The 17,710-nt window shown below is 48.9% G+C and overlaps 8 protein-coding genes across 8 annotated transcripts; 7 read left to right on the top strand and 1 right to left on the bottom strand.

Moving 5' to 3' along the window:
• Positions 1-914: 914 nt before the first annotated feature.
• F5J12DRAFT_235337 (CPSF A subunit region-domain-containing protein) lies at positions 915-6,535 on the top strand. The gene is made up of 22 exons (XM_051738515.1): positions 915-1,263; positions 1,313-1,468; positions 1,521-1,601; positions 1,655-1,812; positions 1,861-2,007; positions 2,061-2,665; positions 2,728-2,891; positions 2,940-3,008; positions 3,058-3,249; positions 3,298-3,433; positions 3,493-3,677; positions 3,729-3,905; positions 3,955-4,149; positions 4,196-4,594; positions 4,648-4,967; positions 5,015-5,156; positions 5,209-5,364; positions 5,419-5,565; positions 5,613-5,760; positions 5,815-5,949; positions 5,998-6,127; positions 6,180-6,535. Exons 1-22 carry the CDS (start codon positions 967-969, stop codon positions 6,352-6,354), a joined length of 4,314 nt encoding a protein of 1,437 aa, XP_051598226.1. The 5' UTR covers positions 915-966; the 3' UTR covers positions 6,355-6,535.
• A 1,793-nt stretch (positions 6,536-8,328) lies between these two features.
• F5J12DRAFT_842799 (uncharacterized protein) lies at positions 8,329-8,950 on the top strand. The gene is made up of 7 exons (XM_051746177.1): positions 8,329-8,358; positions 8,412-8,436; positions 8,489-8,556; positions 8,608-8,710; positions 8,761-8,804; positions 8,863-8,872; positions 8,933-8,950. Coding segments are annotated over exons 1-4 (168 nt in total). The 5' UTR covers positions 8,329-8,356; the 3' UTR covers positions 8,681-8,710; positions 8,761-8,804; positions 8,863-8,872; positions 8,933-8,950.
• Positions 8,933-10,547, top strand: F5J12DRAFT_842787 (uncharacterized protein). The gene is made up of 11 exons (XM_051746176.1): positions 8,933-8,950; positions 9,003-9,028; positions 9,078-9,103; positions 9,153-9,275; positions 9,328-9,339; positions 9,389-9,496; positions 9,548-9,657; positions 9,710-9,769; positions 9,828-9,855; positions 9,904-9,958; positions 10,017-10,547. The coding sequence occupies exons 6-11, from the start codon at positions 9,425-9,427 to the stop codon at positions 10,247-10,249; spliced, it is 558 nt and encodes a 185-aa protein (XP_051598224.1). The 5' UTR covers positions 8,933-8,950; positions 9,003-9,028; positions 9,078-9,103; positions 9,153-9,275; positions 9,328-9,339; positions 9,389-9,424; the 3' UTR covers positions 10,250-10,547.
• A 533-nt stretch (positions 10,548-11,080) lies between these two features.
• Positions 11,081-12,426, top strand: F5J12DRAFT_235168 (uncharacterized protein). The gene is made up of 7 exons (XM_051738514.1): positions 11,081-11,322; positions 11,377-11,403; positions 11,456-11,484; positions 11,536-11,584; positions 11,634-11,711; positions 11,762-11,846; positions 11,899-12,426. The coding sequence occupies exons 1-7, from the start codon at positions 11,204-11,206 to the stop codon at positions 12,109-12,111; spliced, it is 600 nt and encodes a 199-aa protein (XP_051598223.1). The 5' UTR covers positions 11,081-11,203; the 3' UTR covers positions 12,112-12,426.
• F5J12DRAFT_235083 (uncharacterized protein) lies at positions 12,349-13,094 on the top strand. The gene is made up of 6 exons (XM_051738513.1): positions 12,349-12,403; positions 12,455-12,647; positions 12,703-12,760; positions 12,822-12,853; positions 12,911-12,928; positions 12,981-13,094. Exons 2-6 carry the CDS (start codon positions 12,583-12,585, stop codon positions 13,057-13,059), a joined length of 252 nt encoding a protein of 83 aa, XP_051598222.1. The 5' UTR covers positions 12,349-12,403; positions 12,455-12,582; the 3' UTR covers positions 13,060-13,094.
• A 282-nt stretch (positions 13,095-13,376) lies between these two features.
• F5J12DRAFT_723654 (uncharacterized protein) lies at positions 13,377-15,741 on the top strand (the record flags this gene model as incomplete). Its single annotated transcript, XM_051741469.1, has 10 exons — positions 13,377-13,816; positions 13,874-13,907; positions 14,164-14,553; positions 14,615-14,774; positions 14,825-14,847; positions 14,907-14,963; positions 15,014-15,046; positions 15,102-15,177; positions 15,231-15,452; positions 15,506-15,741. The coding sequence occupies 10 exons, from the start codon at positions 13,377-13,379 to the stop codon at positions 15,739-15,741; spliced, it is 1,671 nt and encodes a 556-aa protein (XP_051598221.1).
• A 199-nt stretch (positions 15,742-15,940) lies between these two features.
• On the top strand, positions 15,941-16,719 carry F5J12DRAFT_842762 (histone-fold-containing protein). Its single transcript, XM_051746175.1, has 4 exons — positions 15,941-16,188; positions 16,244-16,492; positions 16,550-16,636; positions 16,697-16,719. Exons 1-3 carry the CDS (start codon positions 16,054-16,056, stop codon positions 16,604-16,606), a joined length of 441 nt encoding a protein of 146 aa, XP_051598220.1. The 5' UTR covers positions 15,941-16,053; the 3' UTR covers positions 16,607-16,636; positions 16,697-16,719.
• On the bottom strand, positions 16,695-17,641 carry F5J12DRAFT_235046 (uncharacterized protein). Its single transcript, XM_051738512.1, has one exon. It carries the CDS (start codon positions 17,597-17,599, stop codon positions 16,970-16,972), a length of 630 nt encoding a protein of 209 aa, XP_051598219.1. The 5' UTR covers positions 17,600-17,641; the 3' UTR covers positions 16,695-16,969.
• Positions 17,642-17,710: the final 69 nt, after the last annotated feature.

The raw sequence follows: 17,710 nt of genomic DNA, 5'->3' as shown, positions 1-17,710 counted from the left end.
GCCAACCCTCTGCGGAAGACCGTATGTCGGAAGGTGTAATTACAAAATACAAAGCGATGAGGTCGGCACTCCGTTGACGCACAGGGAGCGACTATCAGGGGTGAGGACTTTTCAGGAGCCTCCTTCAAAACGCGATTCACTTGACCGAAGAGTTAACCGTGGACTGGAGGTCCCTCTCACCGGCCAAATGCAGCTATCAAGCAAATGCCACACGATCTTGAGCACGGAGTACGTTCACAGCTTCCTGATAAGATCAATGTCGGCGATCTGCGAATATGAAAAAGATATCGGAGGGCATTACCACAGCATCGTCCCAATATACGTAGAAGTAACAGCTCGAAATCTCTGTGATCACGAAAAAAGCGAACGAAACGCTCCATCTTGGATGGAGCGGCAGCCCAGGACTTCCGACCAAGCTCGGGTACGGAAAAGGCATCGAAGAAGCGGTGCTTTGGATACGGCCGTGCTGCGATGGGCCTAACGGAACGGCTGAGAAGGATGCACAGCCGCGGCTGCCCAGGACCACAAGAGTCAATTAGATCGGAGAGATAGGTTCGTAGCATATTAGAGTGAGAGCAAGCGGAAATCGAGGCTGTAAGAATCGCGTCGAAGTGAACCCCGTGGTTCAGACCAGTATCCCATGCTCCCAGAGGGGCTCCTAGCGACGGCACATGCGGGTGACATAGAAGACTGAGAGTCGTTTCTTCAGCACAAGCCACGATACCTGAGAGTCCTCGGGCTTGAGTGGGTACGCACCGTTCAGGTTGGGGCTGTGGTGATATATGATTTTTTGTAGTCTGAGAAGCAGAACTCGAAGCTGGACGGGGTTCAGGCCAGCATATGAGAACACTCGATGGCCTTGTTTGGTGCAATAAACAAAGCCACGTGCCGTGGGGGGCACTCCCGATTCAAACAGCGAGCCAGTCGTACTCCACGCGCAGACCAGCGGGCTGTTGTAGAGGGGTTATGCATGCCCTTAGACATGAGTTACTTCCGCCGAGCGGTGTGGAGTTTGCTATTGCCCTCAAGTTGACACCATCTACGGCGTCAAAGCATGACACTTCCTCTTTTTTGAACATTGTCACCGCAAGATCTAACATTCTCCGTGTATATGAGGTCCGACACCAACCGTTGGTTACACCAAATCATGTCGACAGTGAACGTGAAAGGCGCGCACAAACTCGCAAGGGCACTGAGCCTGTGGAAGGAGAGGTTGAGATGGACAACGGGGGTGAAGGCTGGGTCAACTTAGGCCCCCTGAAAGTAAGTCGTCGGAGCGTGATCATGTTCTCAGTTGCTGAGCCATGCGTAGACTGATGGCAGGCAGGATGCTGCTACGGCGCCTCGTTTCTATTTTATCAAGGAGCATGCCGTCTACGGTACCATAACTGGCATGGAGAAAGTTCGCACCATCTCTTCCAATGAAGACCAACTCGACCGACTTTTAGTATCATTCAAAGATGCCAAGGTATCCGTACCCTGTCCTATCCGTATATAGTTCTGACAGGGTATTCATTCAGATAGCTTTATTAGAATGGTCCGAGAGTACACATGATCTAGTGACCGTATCCATCCACACTTATGAAAGGGCGCCTCAGCTCGTATGTATTTTCCACTCTTTCGCTGCAACATGTTTTTAATTTCAGGCGGTTAGGCGGCCCTTGATAGTGCACTATTTCAACCTACGCTCCGCGCCGATCCGTTGTCGCGTTGCGCTGCCCTTTCCCTTCCAAAGGATTCGATCGCAATCCTACCCTTCTATCAGACTCAGGCAGAACTTGACCTTGTAGAACAAGATCTGAATCTGGCAAGGTGCGATAATTTTTCCACTCAACCGCATCAATGCTCATGAATTCACAGAGATCTGCCATATTCACCCAGTTTCATCCTAGATTTTGTTGGGGATGTTGATCCTGATTTGCGCAATGTGGTCGACTTTGTATTTTTGCCTGGATACAACAATCCAACCGTAGCGGTGCTGTGTCAAGCGGAGAAGACTTGGGTGGGGTAAGATCATGGTCGCTGGTCTTTCTTTTGCATGCTCGCTAATGTTTCGGCAGGCGTCTAAAGGAATACAGGGATACCGCCAAGCTTTACATTTTCACGTTGGATTTGCTCAATCACACTTACCCAGTGATAACGACAGTAGAGGGCCTCCCTTACGACTGCACCTCCCTTCTTCCCTGCGCAGTACCTCTTGGTGGTGTAGTCATCGTGACGAGCAATGCGTTAATACACGTCGACCAGGCTGCTCGTCGGGTCGCGCTTCCCGTAAATGGCTGGGCCATCCGAGTCAGCGATATGCCTATGCTTCCATTGGGAAAAGATTTGGATTTGACTTTGGAAAGCAGTCGTCTTGTGTTTGTGGACGAGAAAAATTTCTTTGTCATTCGCAAAGACGGGATGATTCACTCAGTGGAAATCGTGTCTGACGGTCGGACAGTCTCAAAGTTAACGATATCCTCTACCCTCGCGCAGACTACGATTCCATCCGTTGCGTGTCAATTGGGTAACGAGCTTCTATTCGTTGGTAGTACTGCTGGCCCGTCAGTTCTACTGAAGACGCATCGGGTCGACGAAGAGCTCCCGTGCGGGGCCCGGGAGAGTGATGCTTCAGCTGCAGTTGTTGATACTCATACCTCAATGGACATTGAAGATGAAGATGGTAAGAAATAACTAATTAAATGCGCTCCCAGTACCTTGCATCCCTGACGCATTGCACACCAGACTTGTATGGCGAGCCGAAAGTCGTAACACAAGCAGCTCCAAATTGTACCATTTCTGGAGGACCAACTTCTCGTATCCGCTCTGTCATTCACGTATCATTTTGCGACTCGCTCCCTGCATATGGTCCGATATCTGACCTGACGTTCTCTTTATCGAAAGTCGGGGTAAGTTTGCTCCTTCTGACTATTGCAGTCATTAAGCGCATCTATCAGGAACGACACATACCAGAGCTCGTTGCTGCTACAGGAAGCGGGCACTTAGGTGGATTCACGCTGTTCCAGGTAGGTATCTGATCATTGCTCAGAATTTTCCCTTCTCACCCCAGCGAAGCGCGATCTTCCGGTGAGAGTTAAGCGAAAACTCCACGTACTCGGAGGTGCCCGTGGCATGTGGTCTTTTCCCGTTCGTCAGTCACATCGAGTCAACGGGACGTCCTATGAGAAGGTAGTGAATCCCTTTGTTCCTGAGCGCGACACAGTAATCATTAGCACGGACGCCAATCCTTCTCCCGGTGTGTCGAGGGTATGTGCTATTTCTTAGACAACGCCAACTTATCAATGCGCCGCATAGGTGGCTACTCGGGCGGCGAAAACGGAGCTGGCCATCCCAACACGTGTCCCTGGCACAACGGTCGGCGCGGGTCCCTTCTTTCACCGCACCGCAATTTTGCACGTCATGACGAACGCTATCCGTGTCCTGGAGCCTGGTGCGTTCACCCCGGTTTCTTTTTGTCTATGGAGTGAAACGAAGACCGACGTTGAGCAGATGGGACAGAAAGACAAATCATTAAAGATATGGATGGCAACATGCCCCGAGCAAAAATTAAGGCGTGCAGCATCTGCGACCCCTTCGTGTTCATTCTACGAGAGGATGAGACCATCGGATTATTCATTGGTGAATCCGAGCGGGGGAAAGTACGCCGGAAGGATATGTCACCGATGGGCGAAAAGGTACACAAACAATGTATGAAAGGGTGTGCGTTCAAACTGACCCTCCGCTAGGCGTCCCGTTACCTCGCGGGATGTTTCTTTACGGATTACAACGGCATCTTTGAGTTAGCTACTACCGACATAGATCCCAACCACGACCGAAGTGCGACTACGACGCTTCAAGCAGCAGTCAGTGCTGGGAGCCACAGTCAGTGGTTGGTTCTTGTAAGGCCACAGGGAACTATGGAGGTCTGTCTGTCCAATATATGCGCGGCTTGCAGCGCTCAAGTAGCCACAGATATGGTCATTGCCGAAGCTCAACCTCGTGTTCTCTTGCCATGCGATTAGCGGGCTGGATGCAATATTAACAGACTCGTATGAAGGACCAGCCCTATCGTTGCCGCAGGATCCACCAAGAAAACCCCAGGATCTTGACATTGATCAAATTCTCCTCACCTGTCTAGGCGAATCGGCACCCGCACTGCATCTTTTCGTTAGTATTACTTGCTGCTCCGGAAAGCTGACTAATACCTTTTCAGGTTTTCAACCGCTTCGGTAGTCTAGTTGTCTATGAAATGCTACCGACATCCGCGCTGCCTGACATGACCTCTCCTCCGAATGGAAGAGTGTCTTTCTTGAAAGCAAAGTTCAGCAAAGTTGCGACCAGACATTTTGAGCTTTCAAGACAGGATGAAACTGAAAAAACTGTTCTAGCAGAACAGAAACGGATATCTAGGGTGTTTGTTCCTTTCATTACATCACCCAACCCAAATCAGACGCTGTTCGGCGTTTTCTTCACTGGCGACCGTCCAAGTTGGATAATCGGCACTGACAAGGGTGGTGTGAATATATTCCCTTCTGGCCATGGAGTTGTGCACGCATTCACCGCATGTTCACTCTGGGATTCAAAATCGGAGTTCCTCGTTTATTCCGATGAGGTACTCATATTTGTCTAGTCTTCTCAGAATCTATTAACGAAACAATGATGCAGGGTCCGAGTCTACTGGAGTGGCTTCCGGACATCGCACTCGATGCACGCCTCCCTAAGCGATTCGTTCCTAGATCCCGAGCGTACTCCAATGTGGTTTTTGAACCAAGTTCATTACTTATTGTGGCGGCATCATCGCTACAAGCCAGATTCACGTCGTATGACGAAGATAACAATATCACCTGGGAGCCGGACGGTAATTTCACTGATACACCCTTCCATCTACAAGACTTATTACGCTTAGATGTGGGAATTTCTTTGCCCTGCTGCGACTGTTCCACATTAGAGTTGATCTCACCTGATGGTTGGGTGACTATGGATGGGTATGTGAATATGGTTGTGCGCCGAGAAACCTGACTAAATAGCTCAGATATGAGTTTGCTCCGAACGAATATGTCAACGCGCTGGAATGCATAACACTCGAAACCCTGAGTACTGAAACAGGGGCGAAGGAATTCCTTGCAGTTGGAACGAGTATCGACCGTGGTGAGGACCTTGCCGTGAAAGGCGCGGTGCGTTTGTGTTTCACATACAATACGCTATTTCCTGCTCATTCCTGTGTAGACGTATATTTTCGAAGTTGTCGAGGTCGTGCCTGACCCTTCGTCCAGTTATCAACGGTGGTATAGACTCAAACTACGAGTTCGTGATGATGCAAAGGGTCCTGTCACAGCACTTTGCGGCATCAATGGGTACCTCGTCTCCTCCATGGGACAAAAGGTATTTGACGAGCACTTCCTTCAATATTGATGATCACTTTTTTTTTTTGTCAAGGTGTTCATCCGAGCATTCGACCTTGACGAACGTCTCGTCGGCGTCGCATTCTTAGATGTTGGCGTCTACGTTACAAGCCTCCGGTCCCTCAAGAACCTGTTACTAATAGGAGATACAGTCAAGAGTGTATGGCTTGTAGCGTTTCAGGTGAGTTGGCATTTGCGTGGATAGGAGCGGCGTCTGACCACCAGTAGGAGGATCCCTACAAGCTTGTCATCCTCGGAAAGGATTTGCGCCAAGCCTGTATAACTGATGCTGAGTTCTTTTTCACCAACAATGAGCTCGCGATCGCCACCCACGATGAGGAAGGCGTTTTGCGTTTGCTGTCGTATGACCCGACAGGTGAGTCAACGAATTCCATATGTTGGTCCTTTATTCAAGCCGTATTGCAATCAGATCCCGATTCCAATGGCGGTCAGCATTTGATGTGCCGCGCGGAGTTTCACGTGCATAAAGAGTCTCGTTGCTCCATTGTCGTTGCTCGGAGAACAAAGGAAGAGCCGGAAATACCACAGTCACGACTAATCAACGGTAAGCTTTACCAAGGACGCATCAGTACAAGTATCTGACTGAATATAGGTTTTAACGATGGTTCATTATCTGTGCTTACCCCTGTCGATGAAACAATTCTTAAGCGTCTACACCTCCTCCAAGGCCAATTATCCCGCAACATCCAACACGTTGCGGGGCTAAATCCAAAGGCTTACCGGTGAATATCGCAGAATGAAGTGCGGCAGTAATGATTACTGACACTTGCCCAGGATTGTGCGCAACGACACCATTTCAAAGCCGCTCTCAAGAGGCATCTTGGATGGACAGCTGTTACAAGCTTTTGAAGAACTTGGGATTTCGAGGCAGAACGAGATGACACGTCAGATTGGCACAGAACGTACCACAGCTCTCCACGATTGGATTTCACTTGCGATGCCATGGTAGCAAGCAAGCACCTTACACCCATTGTAGTTCAACGGGGGTCTTGCCACTGATGGGAGGTTTACTGTTTCCAGACATATCACATCATCCGTGAAGCGCAGTTTTTTTTCTTCCGTTGCTGAATTACATTTTTGTCTCTCTGATGGGGGTAGCATGCAACGCAACAACAATAGTAGCGGATTATTAACCAGGCGCAGCTGGTGACTTGGTTTGGAGTGGGAGGTTCTTGTTAAGAACGAGGCATGCGCTACGGGACTGACCACACCTCATATTGAATTTCGAGCTCACGTAAGTGGCGTTAAAAGGTATGCAACGAAACGATTTTCCACCCCAGAATACAGCTCTTCTATTTGATTGGCAAACGACGTGAGTTGTCGCTGACGGCATAGAACACGAGGCAACGTTATTGGACCAGTTAATGAATGAATGGAGTCAAGTCAAGTGGAACGGAAATGAAACAAGGAAGGGCACGGCACGAGGGCCCGAAAACTACAACTGCAAATCCGCGGAGGAGTCATCATTGACTAGAGACCCGTTTCTGTCTTCGCCAGCACTTATCCACCCCACGCATAAGAAAGGGAAACGAGTCAACTGCTTAGTATCCTGCTCAGTGAAGTCCAACGGAGAACAGGACACTGGATTTCACATCCTGCTAAGGTCAAGTGCCATGAACGCAGATGTTTGCATGTTGACACTATGTGCACTACTGCTTTACTGACAGCTTCTCCAGGCATGTTAGAACGTTCACTCAAAAACGAAAGCAGAATCAATGGTGTGGATCAAACGAAATGTACACATGAAAGATACAAGGTTGGACATCCGGTGGTATTCAATGCGTGCTAAGTAATGCTTCTCATCAGTGGTTAACAAAATACTAAGCTTCCTCGATGACGCGAGGTATCCTGTGCAGACCCTTCCTTTACCCTTCCTTTGCCCTCAAGGCGTCAAGAATGCGTTATCAATCAAGGCTGTGGTATTCTTACGACACCAAAATTCGGGCACTGGACTGTCATCAGTGGTGGCTGTTAGAGCTTAGAGTACACCACAGAACAGTACGAGACCGACGTACTCCCTCTCCTCGCTCCCCCTCCCCGGCCTCGATACGAGGATGCCACAGTCACTGGAAGCAGCGGCGCGCGCATTTTTCCCTGTTTCAAGTTGTCGCAAAAAATCGGGGGCACGCATGTGAAAAGGAAATTCTCTGCGAAGCCGGTGGAATCATTCTGTAATCGACAGCCAAATAGTTCTTCAGGTCGGTGTTCTCTTGAAGTGCGGGCAATCGCAGGCAATTTTTCCTTTCCTAGTACGGCGTATGTATTTAGTGTTGTTTGTACATGAGCTATTTAGTATCTTTAGTACAGCAGTAGCTAGTAATAGCCAATCAATATTCCAGTGCCCGTCCCAACGCCAGATGATTACACCATATCCCGGTCAATCCATTCTCTGGTTATCGAGTGATTTAGAATCATGAGTCACATTAGAACCACGGGAGACAGTGAGTCACATTCCTGCTCCTTGCAATTCCTAGGTGAGAGATCAGAACACCCGAGTCGTTGACATTCGGTATTTTTCTGTCGACATCGCGGACTCTCCAAGAAGAATGAGTCGTCCTTCCACCTCTGGCACAGCGATGAATCGAGGACAGCGAGCTTCCACGTGCTTATTCGCTGACAATCACCGGTGTTGCCATACAACCGACTAACTAGAACCCAACGAAAAGTAGCGCTAGTACAGCAGTGGGCCGATTACCGGAGTTGGCCATATTATACTGAATGCAGGCCTTTAAGAATCAGGTTGACTTGCTCTACAGCATGCTCTCGCTACACTCGACCGCTTCTTCATCCACCCTCACTGCGAGTTAATCGACAAAATCCCTCGCCCAAGGTTTCTCAAACAACATGGGTATCATGGGCGCGTTCGGTGAAGACCTCTCTTAGTCCAGCACAGTCTTGTCCGCTCAAATGTTGACATAGGAGGCGCCCTTATCGGGGGTTTGGTCTCAGTTATGTATGTATGGCTTTGCTTGACCTCGTCACTGATATCCTTATTTCCCATCAAAGGTTATATGGCACAACAACTCTGCAGGTGCGTTTTACACGGAATGTTCAGGCTAGTGCTTGACTTACTAGCTATATAGACTTATGTGTATTACATGCACTACTCTGAAGATGTCTCAGCCATGAAGTTCTTGGTTGCTGCCATATGGCGAGTTAGGCTACCTTGGGACACCCGTCAAATCTGCTCACGGAAAGTCAGGACTCTTGATACCCTCCATGTCGTGTTCAGTGAGCATTTGGTGCATATAAGTAAATGCATGGCCAACAGTTGATTAGTGTGTCATCTTTTGTATCACTACCTGGTGAAATCGTTGCACCTATTCCTTGTAACCGTTGTGCTCAATCCCTACAGATAACCAATTATGGCGTTACGACGAGTTTGGAGTATATGGTCTGGTTCGTATACTTACACATTGCTATTTCCAAACTACTTCCCACTGATGAATTATGGCAGGTCACTACCAGTACGCATACCCAATTTTCTACCAGACTCTGATTATAAATGTTCCCCCCCCTCCCTCCAGGCATCGGTTCTGGTGAACGTGCGCTTCTTTCATCTCACAGCCTTTATGATAGGATTTAACTGTATTCCAGTCACTTGTGGTTTCTCTAGTTCATTTGTAAGTAACTCTCTTTTGTGGTCGATGCTCATAAACCGAATATTACTAGCTTCTTTATACATAAAATACACCACCGTATGTCGCATTGAGCCTGTATTCAGAGATTTTGCTGATCGGCATCCAGTTTGTCGCTCACAAAGTGAAGTGGTTGGTGACTGCCCCGATTGTGAGTATGTTTGCTCGTCAAGTCAAACATATCATGAAATGACGGGGTCGCGATAGATATTGTTGGTACTAGTTCAGTTCGGTAGGTTCTTCATAAATTAGGATCAGGAGGTGTTTATAATGATATTTCACAGGGTTTGGCGTGGGTTCGTGGTTTTCTTCGACGATGAGAGACACGTTCTGATCAAGAAGCAGAGACAGTTGTCTTCGAGTACTGCAACCCGTCCAACCATGTTTACAGAAGTGCTGATCTCCATGCATAGGTTCGCTAATAACAATTTCAGCACCCTTACGCAGACTAGGGTAGTTCCATCACGAGAGAAATTGCCGCACTAGCTCACTCGTTCTTCCTAGTTTTATAGCGTGATCCCGGCTTTGGCCATCGCCACACTAACTGATTTTTTAATTACGGTGTCACTCTGCATACTTCTCTATGGCAATGGCCCTGGCTCTGCACTCCCAAGGTAACTCCAGTTCGCGTCAACAATGGTCCGTTCCTAATGAATCCTGCTTTAGCACGAAGCGTCTCGTGAATAGGCTTATCATCTATGCTATTAACCGGTGTTTGCTGACTTTGTGAGTTTCATACCTCTTCCATTTGTAACCGTCGCTTCACTCAAGCTTTTCATCGTAGGGCAGTCGCCATCGCAGAGCTCGCTGTGGTATGTGTGTATTGCAAGATGACTATGTCACTCTCACACTTCCTCCAGACTGCTTATAATCAAGATACTTGGGGAATGGGATTGGATTTCAACATTGGAAAATGTCAGTCTTCCGTGCCTTGCTCGCGATTGACAGAAGGCCTCCATCTTACTTTGAATAGTGTACGCCAACTCACTTCTAGCATCACTGAATACCCGGCAATGCCTTCGACACCAGGGCTCCAGCCCCAACTCGTTAGATCTACGTATGAGTACTGTCCACTTCGCAGACCCGCCAAAGCTTCCTGGGGACGTTGAAAGTTCTGAGGACAGGGAAAGGTGCTTCGAGGCGCCCGAGATGGCCGTTATCGACATTACCTCCAATCCAATACCTGATAAGACTATGGCATTGTGAAGAGAGAGAGAGAAGTGTAAATCTAGTACTTCCATGCCACGTCTGCCATCCGGTCTTTTTCTCCACAACAGAAAACGATGTACTGCTGGTTGAAATATCCCCTATCTGCAAGCACCTCTTGTGGTAGCTTGTTCCAAGCTGCCCATCTTCAAACCCAGCGTCAAAATGGAGCCTGGTACTCCAAGCATTTTGGGTGCTCGATCCGGGTACTGCTGCACATATTCAGATCAGCTACCAATCCACTGGAATACTAATACATGTGTAGTATAATTCTATGCTTTGAATCGCCAACGAGGAGGTTTGCGATAGCATTCGGGAACGAATCGGCCGACTGCGGGCTCTATTAACTCATTCCAATTTCCCTGTAGCCATGGTTAGTCTGGTGACTGTAGGCTAGGTAGGCGGTGGTTGTTCCGAGAAAGGGCACTACAATCACAGACCGGCACTTGTGCCGCTCCGCTAGTCAGTGAGCTGTACAACCTCGTATTTCAAGTCCACAGCATCATGGCAAGCTATCATTTTATACACAAAGGAATGTACAGTCAATGTGCGATGAACGATGAACTTTGCTCTGAATGCTACATAGACGTTTTGGACTTTGTCTCGGATGGCCCCGAGGCCGTCCGAAGACCGAAGCTATTACTTACATCAGGGGTGTCCGTATCCCGTGGCGCCGGTCAATCACTAGTACTGTTCCAGTGTCCATGAGCATTACTTACAGATACAGATAGGCTATCCGCATGGATGTCATCGGGCTTTGTCAAAGCATCAGCAATCCCGGTCATTCACCTCGTGAGAGCACAATCTCGTTACGACAAGGGTATCCCAGGATTCAACAGAGTATTCGCGTTCCCCTAAGTTTTCTATGCGAGCCGAAGTTGCCGCGGGCACGATCAACCAGCCGCCGGGCGTGAATTTGCCCCACTCTCTGACTTCACCTTCGCCGTAGATCCCATGGAACATGAGGACAGCATCCCCCGCAACGAAAAGCCGTCGATTGACATGGGTAGCCTACCCGCAAGTATGTCATACCACGAGGGTGATTTCCTGAGCGTGTCTGCGGCGATTGGAGCGTAAGTTTAATTTCTATACACAAATTGACTGTCACCAATCACGTTGGTTGCAAGCTTTTTGGTCCAGGTATGCAGCTACGGGTGAGTGCTAAACGTCACCGAGACGCACCTCACTTCTTACAGACTGCGAAAGATACACAACTTCTTTTGGCGTCTATCAAGGCAAGCGTTTGACACACTAATGGTTGTTGCCGAAGTTGACAGTTTTTGAAGCTTATTATGCCCAGCACTACTTAGCAAATAGGAGTCCTTCCGCGATTTCGTTCGTCCTGTGTCTTTGTTGCTTAGCTGCTGAAACTATCTGGTTTCAGGTGGATAGGTAGCACCAATGCGTTCCTTTTTGACACTGTGGGACTAGTCTCCGGGAGGCTATACGACCTGGGATATTTGTAGGACCTTTTTTGATCCATCGAGGTTGACTGACGGACCAGTTTGGTAGTTATCATCTGTTGATAGGAGGGTCGCTTTTGCAAGCGTTCTCTCTGTTTATGCTGTCTTTGGCAAAACCAGGACAGTACTATCAGGTTCGTGAACCAGCCAACTTAGCTGGTAGAGACCGTAACTGTCATAATCCAGGTGTTTCTTGCACAGGGTATCTGTTCCGGGTGCGCCTCCGGGTTGTTATTCGTACCAACTATGGCAGTCCTTTCCCAACACTTTAAGAACCATCTTGCTCCTGTTATGTCGTTGGTAATGTCAGGCAGCTGCCTCGGCGCTACCATTCATCCCATTATGCTGAATTACCTGCTGAATGGACCATTGGGCTTCTCAAATAGTGTTCGCGCCTAGTGCAGGCTTCATTAGCGGTTTACTGCTTCTGGCATGTCTCTTGATGCGAACAAGGTCATCTCCATCCCATTCCGTGACAAGCCTCATTTCCGCCGCTACGAAATGTGCCCACGACTCAGGCATACCTCCTCGGCACCGTAGGGTTGGCGTGCATCTATCGGACTATATTGCGCTGTTACTGAACGATTTTGCCAGCTTGTTTTTCTATATGCTTTGGTACTACTACCCTCTGTTTTATCTTCAACTAGACAGCCAATCCCATGGCGTCAACGAGACATTCTCATTTTACTCGGTTGGTTATGTTGCCCCGCACCTCCTGCTCTGTAATTGATTGGTCCCAAAGCTCGTGATAATGAACGCTTCGAGTCTTGTCGCGCAATTTGCGTCCGGAATACTTGTCAGGAAATTTAGGCAAGATACATTGTTGATAGTTGCCGGCATAGGGTGCACCGTACTCTTATTTAGTATGGCATGGATCAAGACTTTGCCAGGCTTCGTCGTTATCGGGGTTCTCTATGGCTTGTTTTCGGGATCAGGTCAGCCCCACCTACTCCCCCCTGCAGCTGACAAACCTGCAGAAATGTTCCACAGCTCTGGCCATGTGGGGGCCCATAATGGCACTTCTTACACCCGACCATTCCGAGTTAGGGTATGTGATGTTGTGGAATAGAATTTTACCTCAATACTCAGTAGGTTGCACCCGGCGTTAGCGTACGAATGGGTATTTCCAGTGCCATTATGGGTGTGTCGTCATTCTTATAGAACCTGCTTCGATGTTGATCGCTAGCTTAACCCACAGCACTTGGAGGTTTGATCGGTAAATCAGCGTCCTCGGGAAGAGTACCAATTGACCATCATGTATGCCATAGGTTCCCCGATATCAGGTGCTTTGCTTACAAGCAACTACATTTGGTGGAGAGGCGCGGTATTCACTGGAGTAAGCAATAGTCAACCAGTTGTTTCAGAGACTGATGTTCTGGGCGGAAGACAATGGCGTTGTTGGGGACAGTCGCGTTTATTCTGATGAAGGTTCAGATAACGCGGGACCGTTAACAGATGCACAAGCGGGAGAGCGATGCAACGACACCCAAGCAGTAGGGGCGCGTCTGTATGTAGGCTCTGTTTGTCCCGAGTTGCTATAGGCGTAAAACTTCAGCTACCGCTACATATTTACATAGAAAGGATTGAAGGCGCGGAGTTCTAACGGTGCCTTGTCCCAGTTACAATCATTCCATAACAACCCAACAAGTCTTCCCTAGCTAAAGATGGCCACGAATTCGAGTATAGCAAGCGACTTGAGCAGCAATTCACTCATCGCTCATCTTATTGACCAGGACCTTCAGGCCCTCACGGATGCCCAACTGGCCGAGACAGCCCAGCTCGAAAGCGTGTTAGCAGTATCAGCCTTCAGAAATGGGGCGATGTCACGATTTACACGTCGAACGGAAGAGTCTAGTGTCGTGCTACATGATGCAGCCGCAGCAATGAGCATCTTCCTTTCTGACGCGCGGTCAGCCAGCGATTACGCGGTAGCGGAAGCTATCCAAACAGCACAGGAGGCAGCATTCACTGCGGGCCAACAACTCGCGCAAAAACTTGCCGCAGAAGAGAAGAAAATTGCACTTGATTTTGAGTTTGCTAGAAGGCTGCAGACTGCGAATAACAACGGTACCGTGGACATGGACAATGTCAGAGATGTTGAAAGGTGAGACGCATACACACACCCGCGATTGACATATTCGGGCTGAGTGCAGGAACTTAGCCTTCTGGGACGTGAGGAGGTCGAAAATATTCTTGTGGGTATCTTTTCCCTTGTTCTCTGCAAGTTAAAGTTGGCGTCATCAGGCTGCAGATCGCAATTTCAAGGGGAAGGGGACTTCCCGATCAACGATGGCACTCAGCAATGAATCTCTCGGTGGAAAGGGCAAAGGTTAGCATCTGTATGAAACTGCGACGGTCAGTCATGAGCATTTCCCCCTATTTCTAGGAAGGATGATGGACGTCGACAGCGTCCTTGAATGTAAATGTCTTTCCTCTACGTATTTCATTTAGGCGACTGATCTGCTTTTTGACAAGCGCCCTCAGACTGATGGGTATGATAATAAAACTGATTCTCTGCTAACCCCATATCCCTGCTGTGGGATTTGTTTTGAGCCGTTCCAGGCAACCCACTCTCCGATGGCTGCGTCCAAAACAGCTACTTCTTCTAGCCATCTTAATTATGGTTTTCGTCTGCCCTGTCCTGACGAACACCCATATTGCCAGCCATGCCTCGTACACTACATCATGAGCAAGCTTGCCCCTGAAGGGAATTACAACGGCGTCCTCGAAACAGTCGTGTTCCCGATTAAATGTCCAGAATGCCACCAAGGTACATGGGAAGAAGGAATCTCAGATGAGGTTGCCGAACGCATCTTAAGTGAGAAGGACATGGTACTCTGGGTGGGTGCAGACTACACTCGTTCTGACAGAAGGTACTGAGGACGGTGCTGCGATTACCCAGCACACTCAGAAGCTTTTCGACTCTATGGAAAAGCAGTACTGCCCTAACTCGCGGTGTTCGGCCCTCCTACAAGTTGAAGAGGACCCCAACGACCCGATAGCAGTTTGTCCCCGATGCCAAGAATCGATATGTGTTCCATGCAAAGTGCTTTGGCACCACGGTGCGAACTATATACTGGTTTCATGATGTACTTTACTCACAGTCTTGCAGACTTGACGTGTGAAGAGTTTCAGGTTTGTGAGACGATAAAATTTTAGTAGAACTTGTTGATGTTGATTATCGTCGTGGACAGGGCCTTCCAGAAAACGAGCGGTCTCCGGATGACCAATCAATTCTTTTGATGGCAAAGGTGGCATAGGAATTTTGTACGTGTGTAATATTGCTGATTTAGTCCAATAGGCAAAGAATTGGAGACGTTGTCCGACGTGTTCTGTGCGTAAATATGGTAAATCTGCTATAGCTGGACCCTGATCCTCCTACTTTCCAGAGGCTCGTGGAGCTTACGTACGGTTGCAATCACATCACTTGTTACTGTGGCACGCATTTCTGTCACAGATGTGGGGGTGAGTTTCTACTTGTGGACTGTGTATCCCAACTTAAGTGTTTCCTGGGGCAGCTCTTTGGGATCGCATGGCGAGTAGATGCACCCGCAAGCCATCATGTGAGCTTTGGGACGAGAATATGCTTCTTGAGGAGCAAGAAAGGATGCAGGTTGCGGTGCGGGAGAGGCAGCAGCAGTTGCAGCGCCCGGTGCGAGTGCAAGCGCTGGAGCCTCCCCCACCCTACCGCCCTGCACCTGTCGAAGAATGGAATGACTTGGAATGGCTCAGAAATCCGAGTATGCTCGCGTTCTCTCATCGACTTTGGACCATCTCATTTACATCTTTCTAGAACATATGGGTGGCGGCCACCTGTTCACGTCGAGAATGATACGTGGTCTCACGTGTGGGTACTGTCGTGCACGTGCTGATTCCTTGGCACATCTCCTCTACCACCTTGAACATGTGAGGCACCCCGTGTTTGCATGTTGCGGTCGTTTCTTCCCCAGAGAAATTGATTTCGACCGCCATTGCAATTCTCGGGTTAAAGGGGGGCGTCACGAGCACAGAGTTGTTAGGCGCGGCTAGCGCAAGGAAGAGAATTGTAGGGTTTTATACCACCAGATACACTCTCGTTGCGTAGAATGGTTAGTACAGTAATATCAGTGATCACCCGGCATCTAAAACACGAGAAGCGATGTTCCTACAGTCGGTGGGTCGGCTGTTGACGAAGCTAATACATTCTCATAACCCATCCTTGGGGTTAGGGTTCATACCGAAACAGGTTGGAAGCCTTCACAACCCAAGCGCTCGACGTTGTCGTAGTTGGCATCGATCAGGCCGTGCAGTCCAATCTTGTTTCTTTTTGAGCGACGGCCACTCGTTCACTTGACGAGTTCGATGTCGGATACTCCCCCCCTAGAAGATGGTTCGCGAGGTGTCGTCGTTTCACAAAGTGTCCAAGAGGCACGTGAACCTGCACCAATCACCGAACAGGAAGTCGGAGAGTACAGGGAACAGGATCGTTTTCTTCCCGTACGTCATTCTTTCCGCGTGAACCACGTTCGGATGTGTTCAAGCTGTATCTTAGATAGCGAACGTATCTCGTATCATGAAGCAGTCCGTACCACCGACAGCAAAAATCGCCAAAGACGCAAAGGAATGCGTCCAGGAATGCGTCTCGGAATTCATCAGCTTCATCACCTCTGAGGCAGCCGAAAAGTGTCAGATGGAGAAACGCAAGACCATTGGCGGTGAAGACATTTTATATGCCATGGTCACGCTCGGATTCGAAAATTATGCGGAGACACTAAAGATTCATCTTGCGAAACTACGGCAGGTAGGGGCACAGTTCTAAAAACGTTGCCGCTGAAATTTAGAGCTGCTTCATCTTTAGCACCAGGCTAGCAGTTCATCAAACCCTCGTGGAGACCACCGAGACGACGACAAGTGAATAAGTCTCATTGCTGTTGTGCATCAATTTGTATTCTCTGGCGTTTGTATCAGCGAATTTCATTCTCACTCACCGCAAACATGTATGTAGTATCAAGCTATCCTTTAGTGCCCCTGCACTGCACTTCATAACGGTGTGGTGACAGCTATACCTGTTGGTCAAACATTCAGGTGCAGGATGGGGTCTCGAACGGTCCGAGTGGGCTGGCGTTATCGTAGTATCTAAGTGGGGACTTCAATAGCACAACATACTAAACACTTGACTTTAGAGGTTAGGATACAGCAGCGTAATGGATCGACCACATACTAGACACAACGGATAGTTACACCATAATACAAAGTAGCATAAAGGCAACGATCGAAATTACAGCGATTCAACAAGAAGGTAGTAGCCAGATTTCTTGCCCTCATCTTCCCTGACATGGAGAGTCACTCTGAGCTTCCGTCTTTCGAAGGCACTCTCGTTCCATACGGCGATCAGAGCTCCGACCTCTTGCAACGGAGTCCTCGCGAACGCAGCGTCGTACGCAACTCGGAAGTTTATAATGAACGGACCACGGAGATGAAATGGCTTCGCGGGGATGCGGGAACCTACCGCACTTAGTCCCTGTGCAGATAGGCGGGCTGCGATGGTCAAGTCTTCCAAAAACCGCACCCAGTCCTCCTTTGTGATTCCATGTTCCTCCAGTAATCCGCGGGGGTGAAGCACACAAAAGCCGTCGACTAATTTATGTGACACACTGGAGATCGTAAAGGAAAGGAAATTGTGTGATCTGATACGACGAGGTGATGGTGTGGAGAAACATTCGGGGGGAGGGTCTAGGGGCTGGCGACTTTCTATGGAAAGGCGCTGGTGTGATTCCGCTGTGAGGTCGTCAAACCGGGGCTCCCACTTTGGAGGGGATGTGCCAGGGAGACTCGAATACGGAGGAGGTTCGTCGTCTGGACTATCCCGGTCAGCGGAGGGGTTTGGGTTGCCCGACGGTAATACCATCGTGATGGTGTAAAAGGTGTACACGTACAGGCACGGTGCAAGTTAGGCTAAGCGCTGGCGGTGGTAGCCAAGCCCTGATATCCGAAAAACTCAAATTGTTTGCAAACCTTT

Source organism: Pisolithus orientalis, assembly GCF_024613125.1.
Source record: "Pisolithus orientalis strain OTSU chromosome Unknown F5J12scaffold_23, whole genome shotgun sequence".
NCBI lineage: Eukaryota > Fungi > Basidiomycota > Agaricomycetes > Boletales > Pisolithaceae > Pisolithus > Pisolithus orientalis.
The sequence above is the reverse complement of the archived record's forward strand: the minus strand, read 5'-3'. Positions and strand labels throughout refer to the sequence as shown.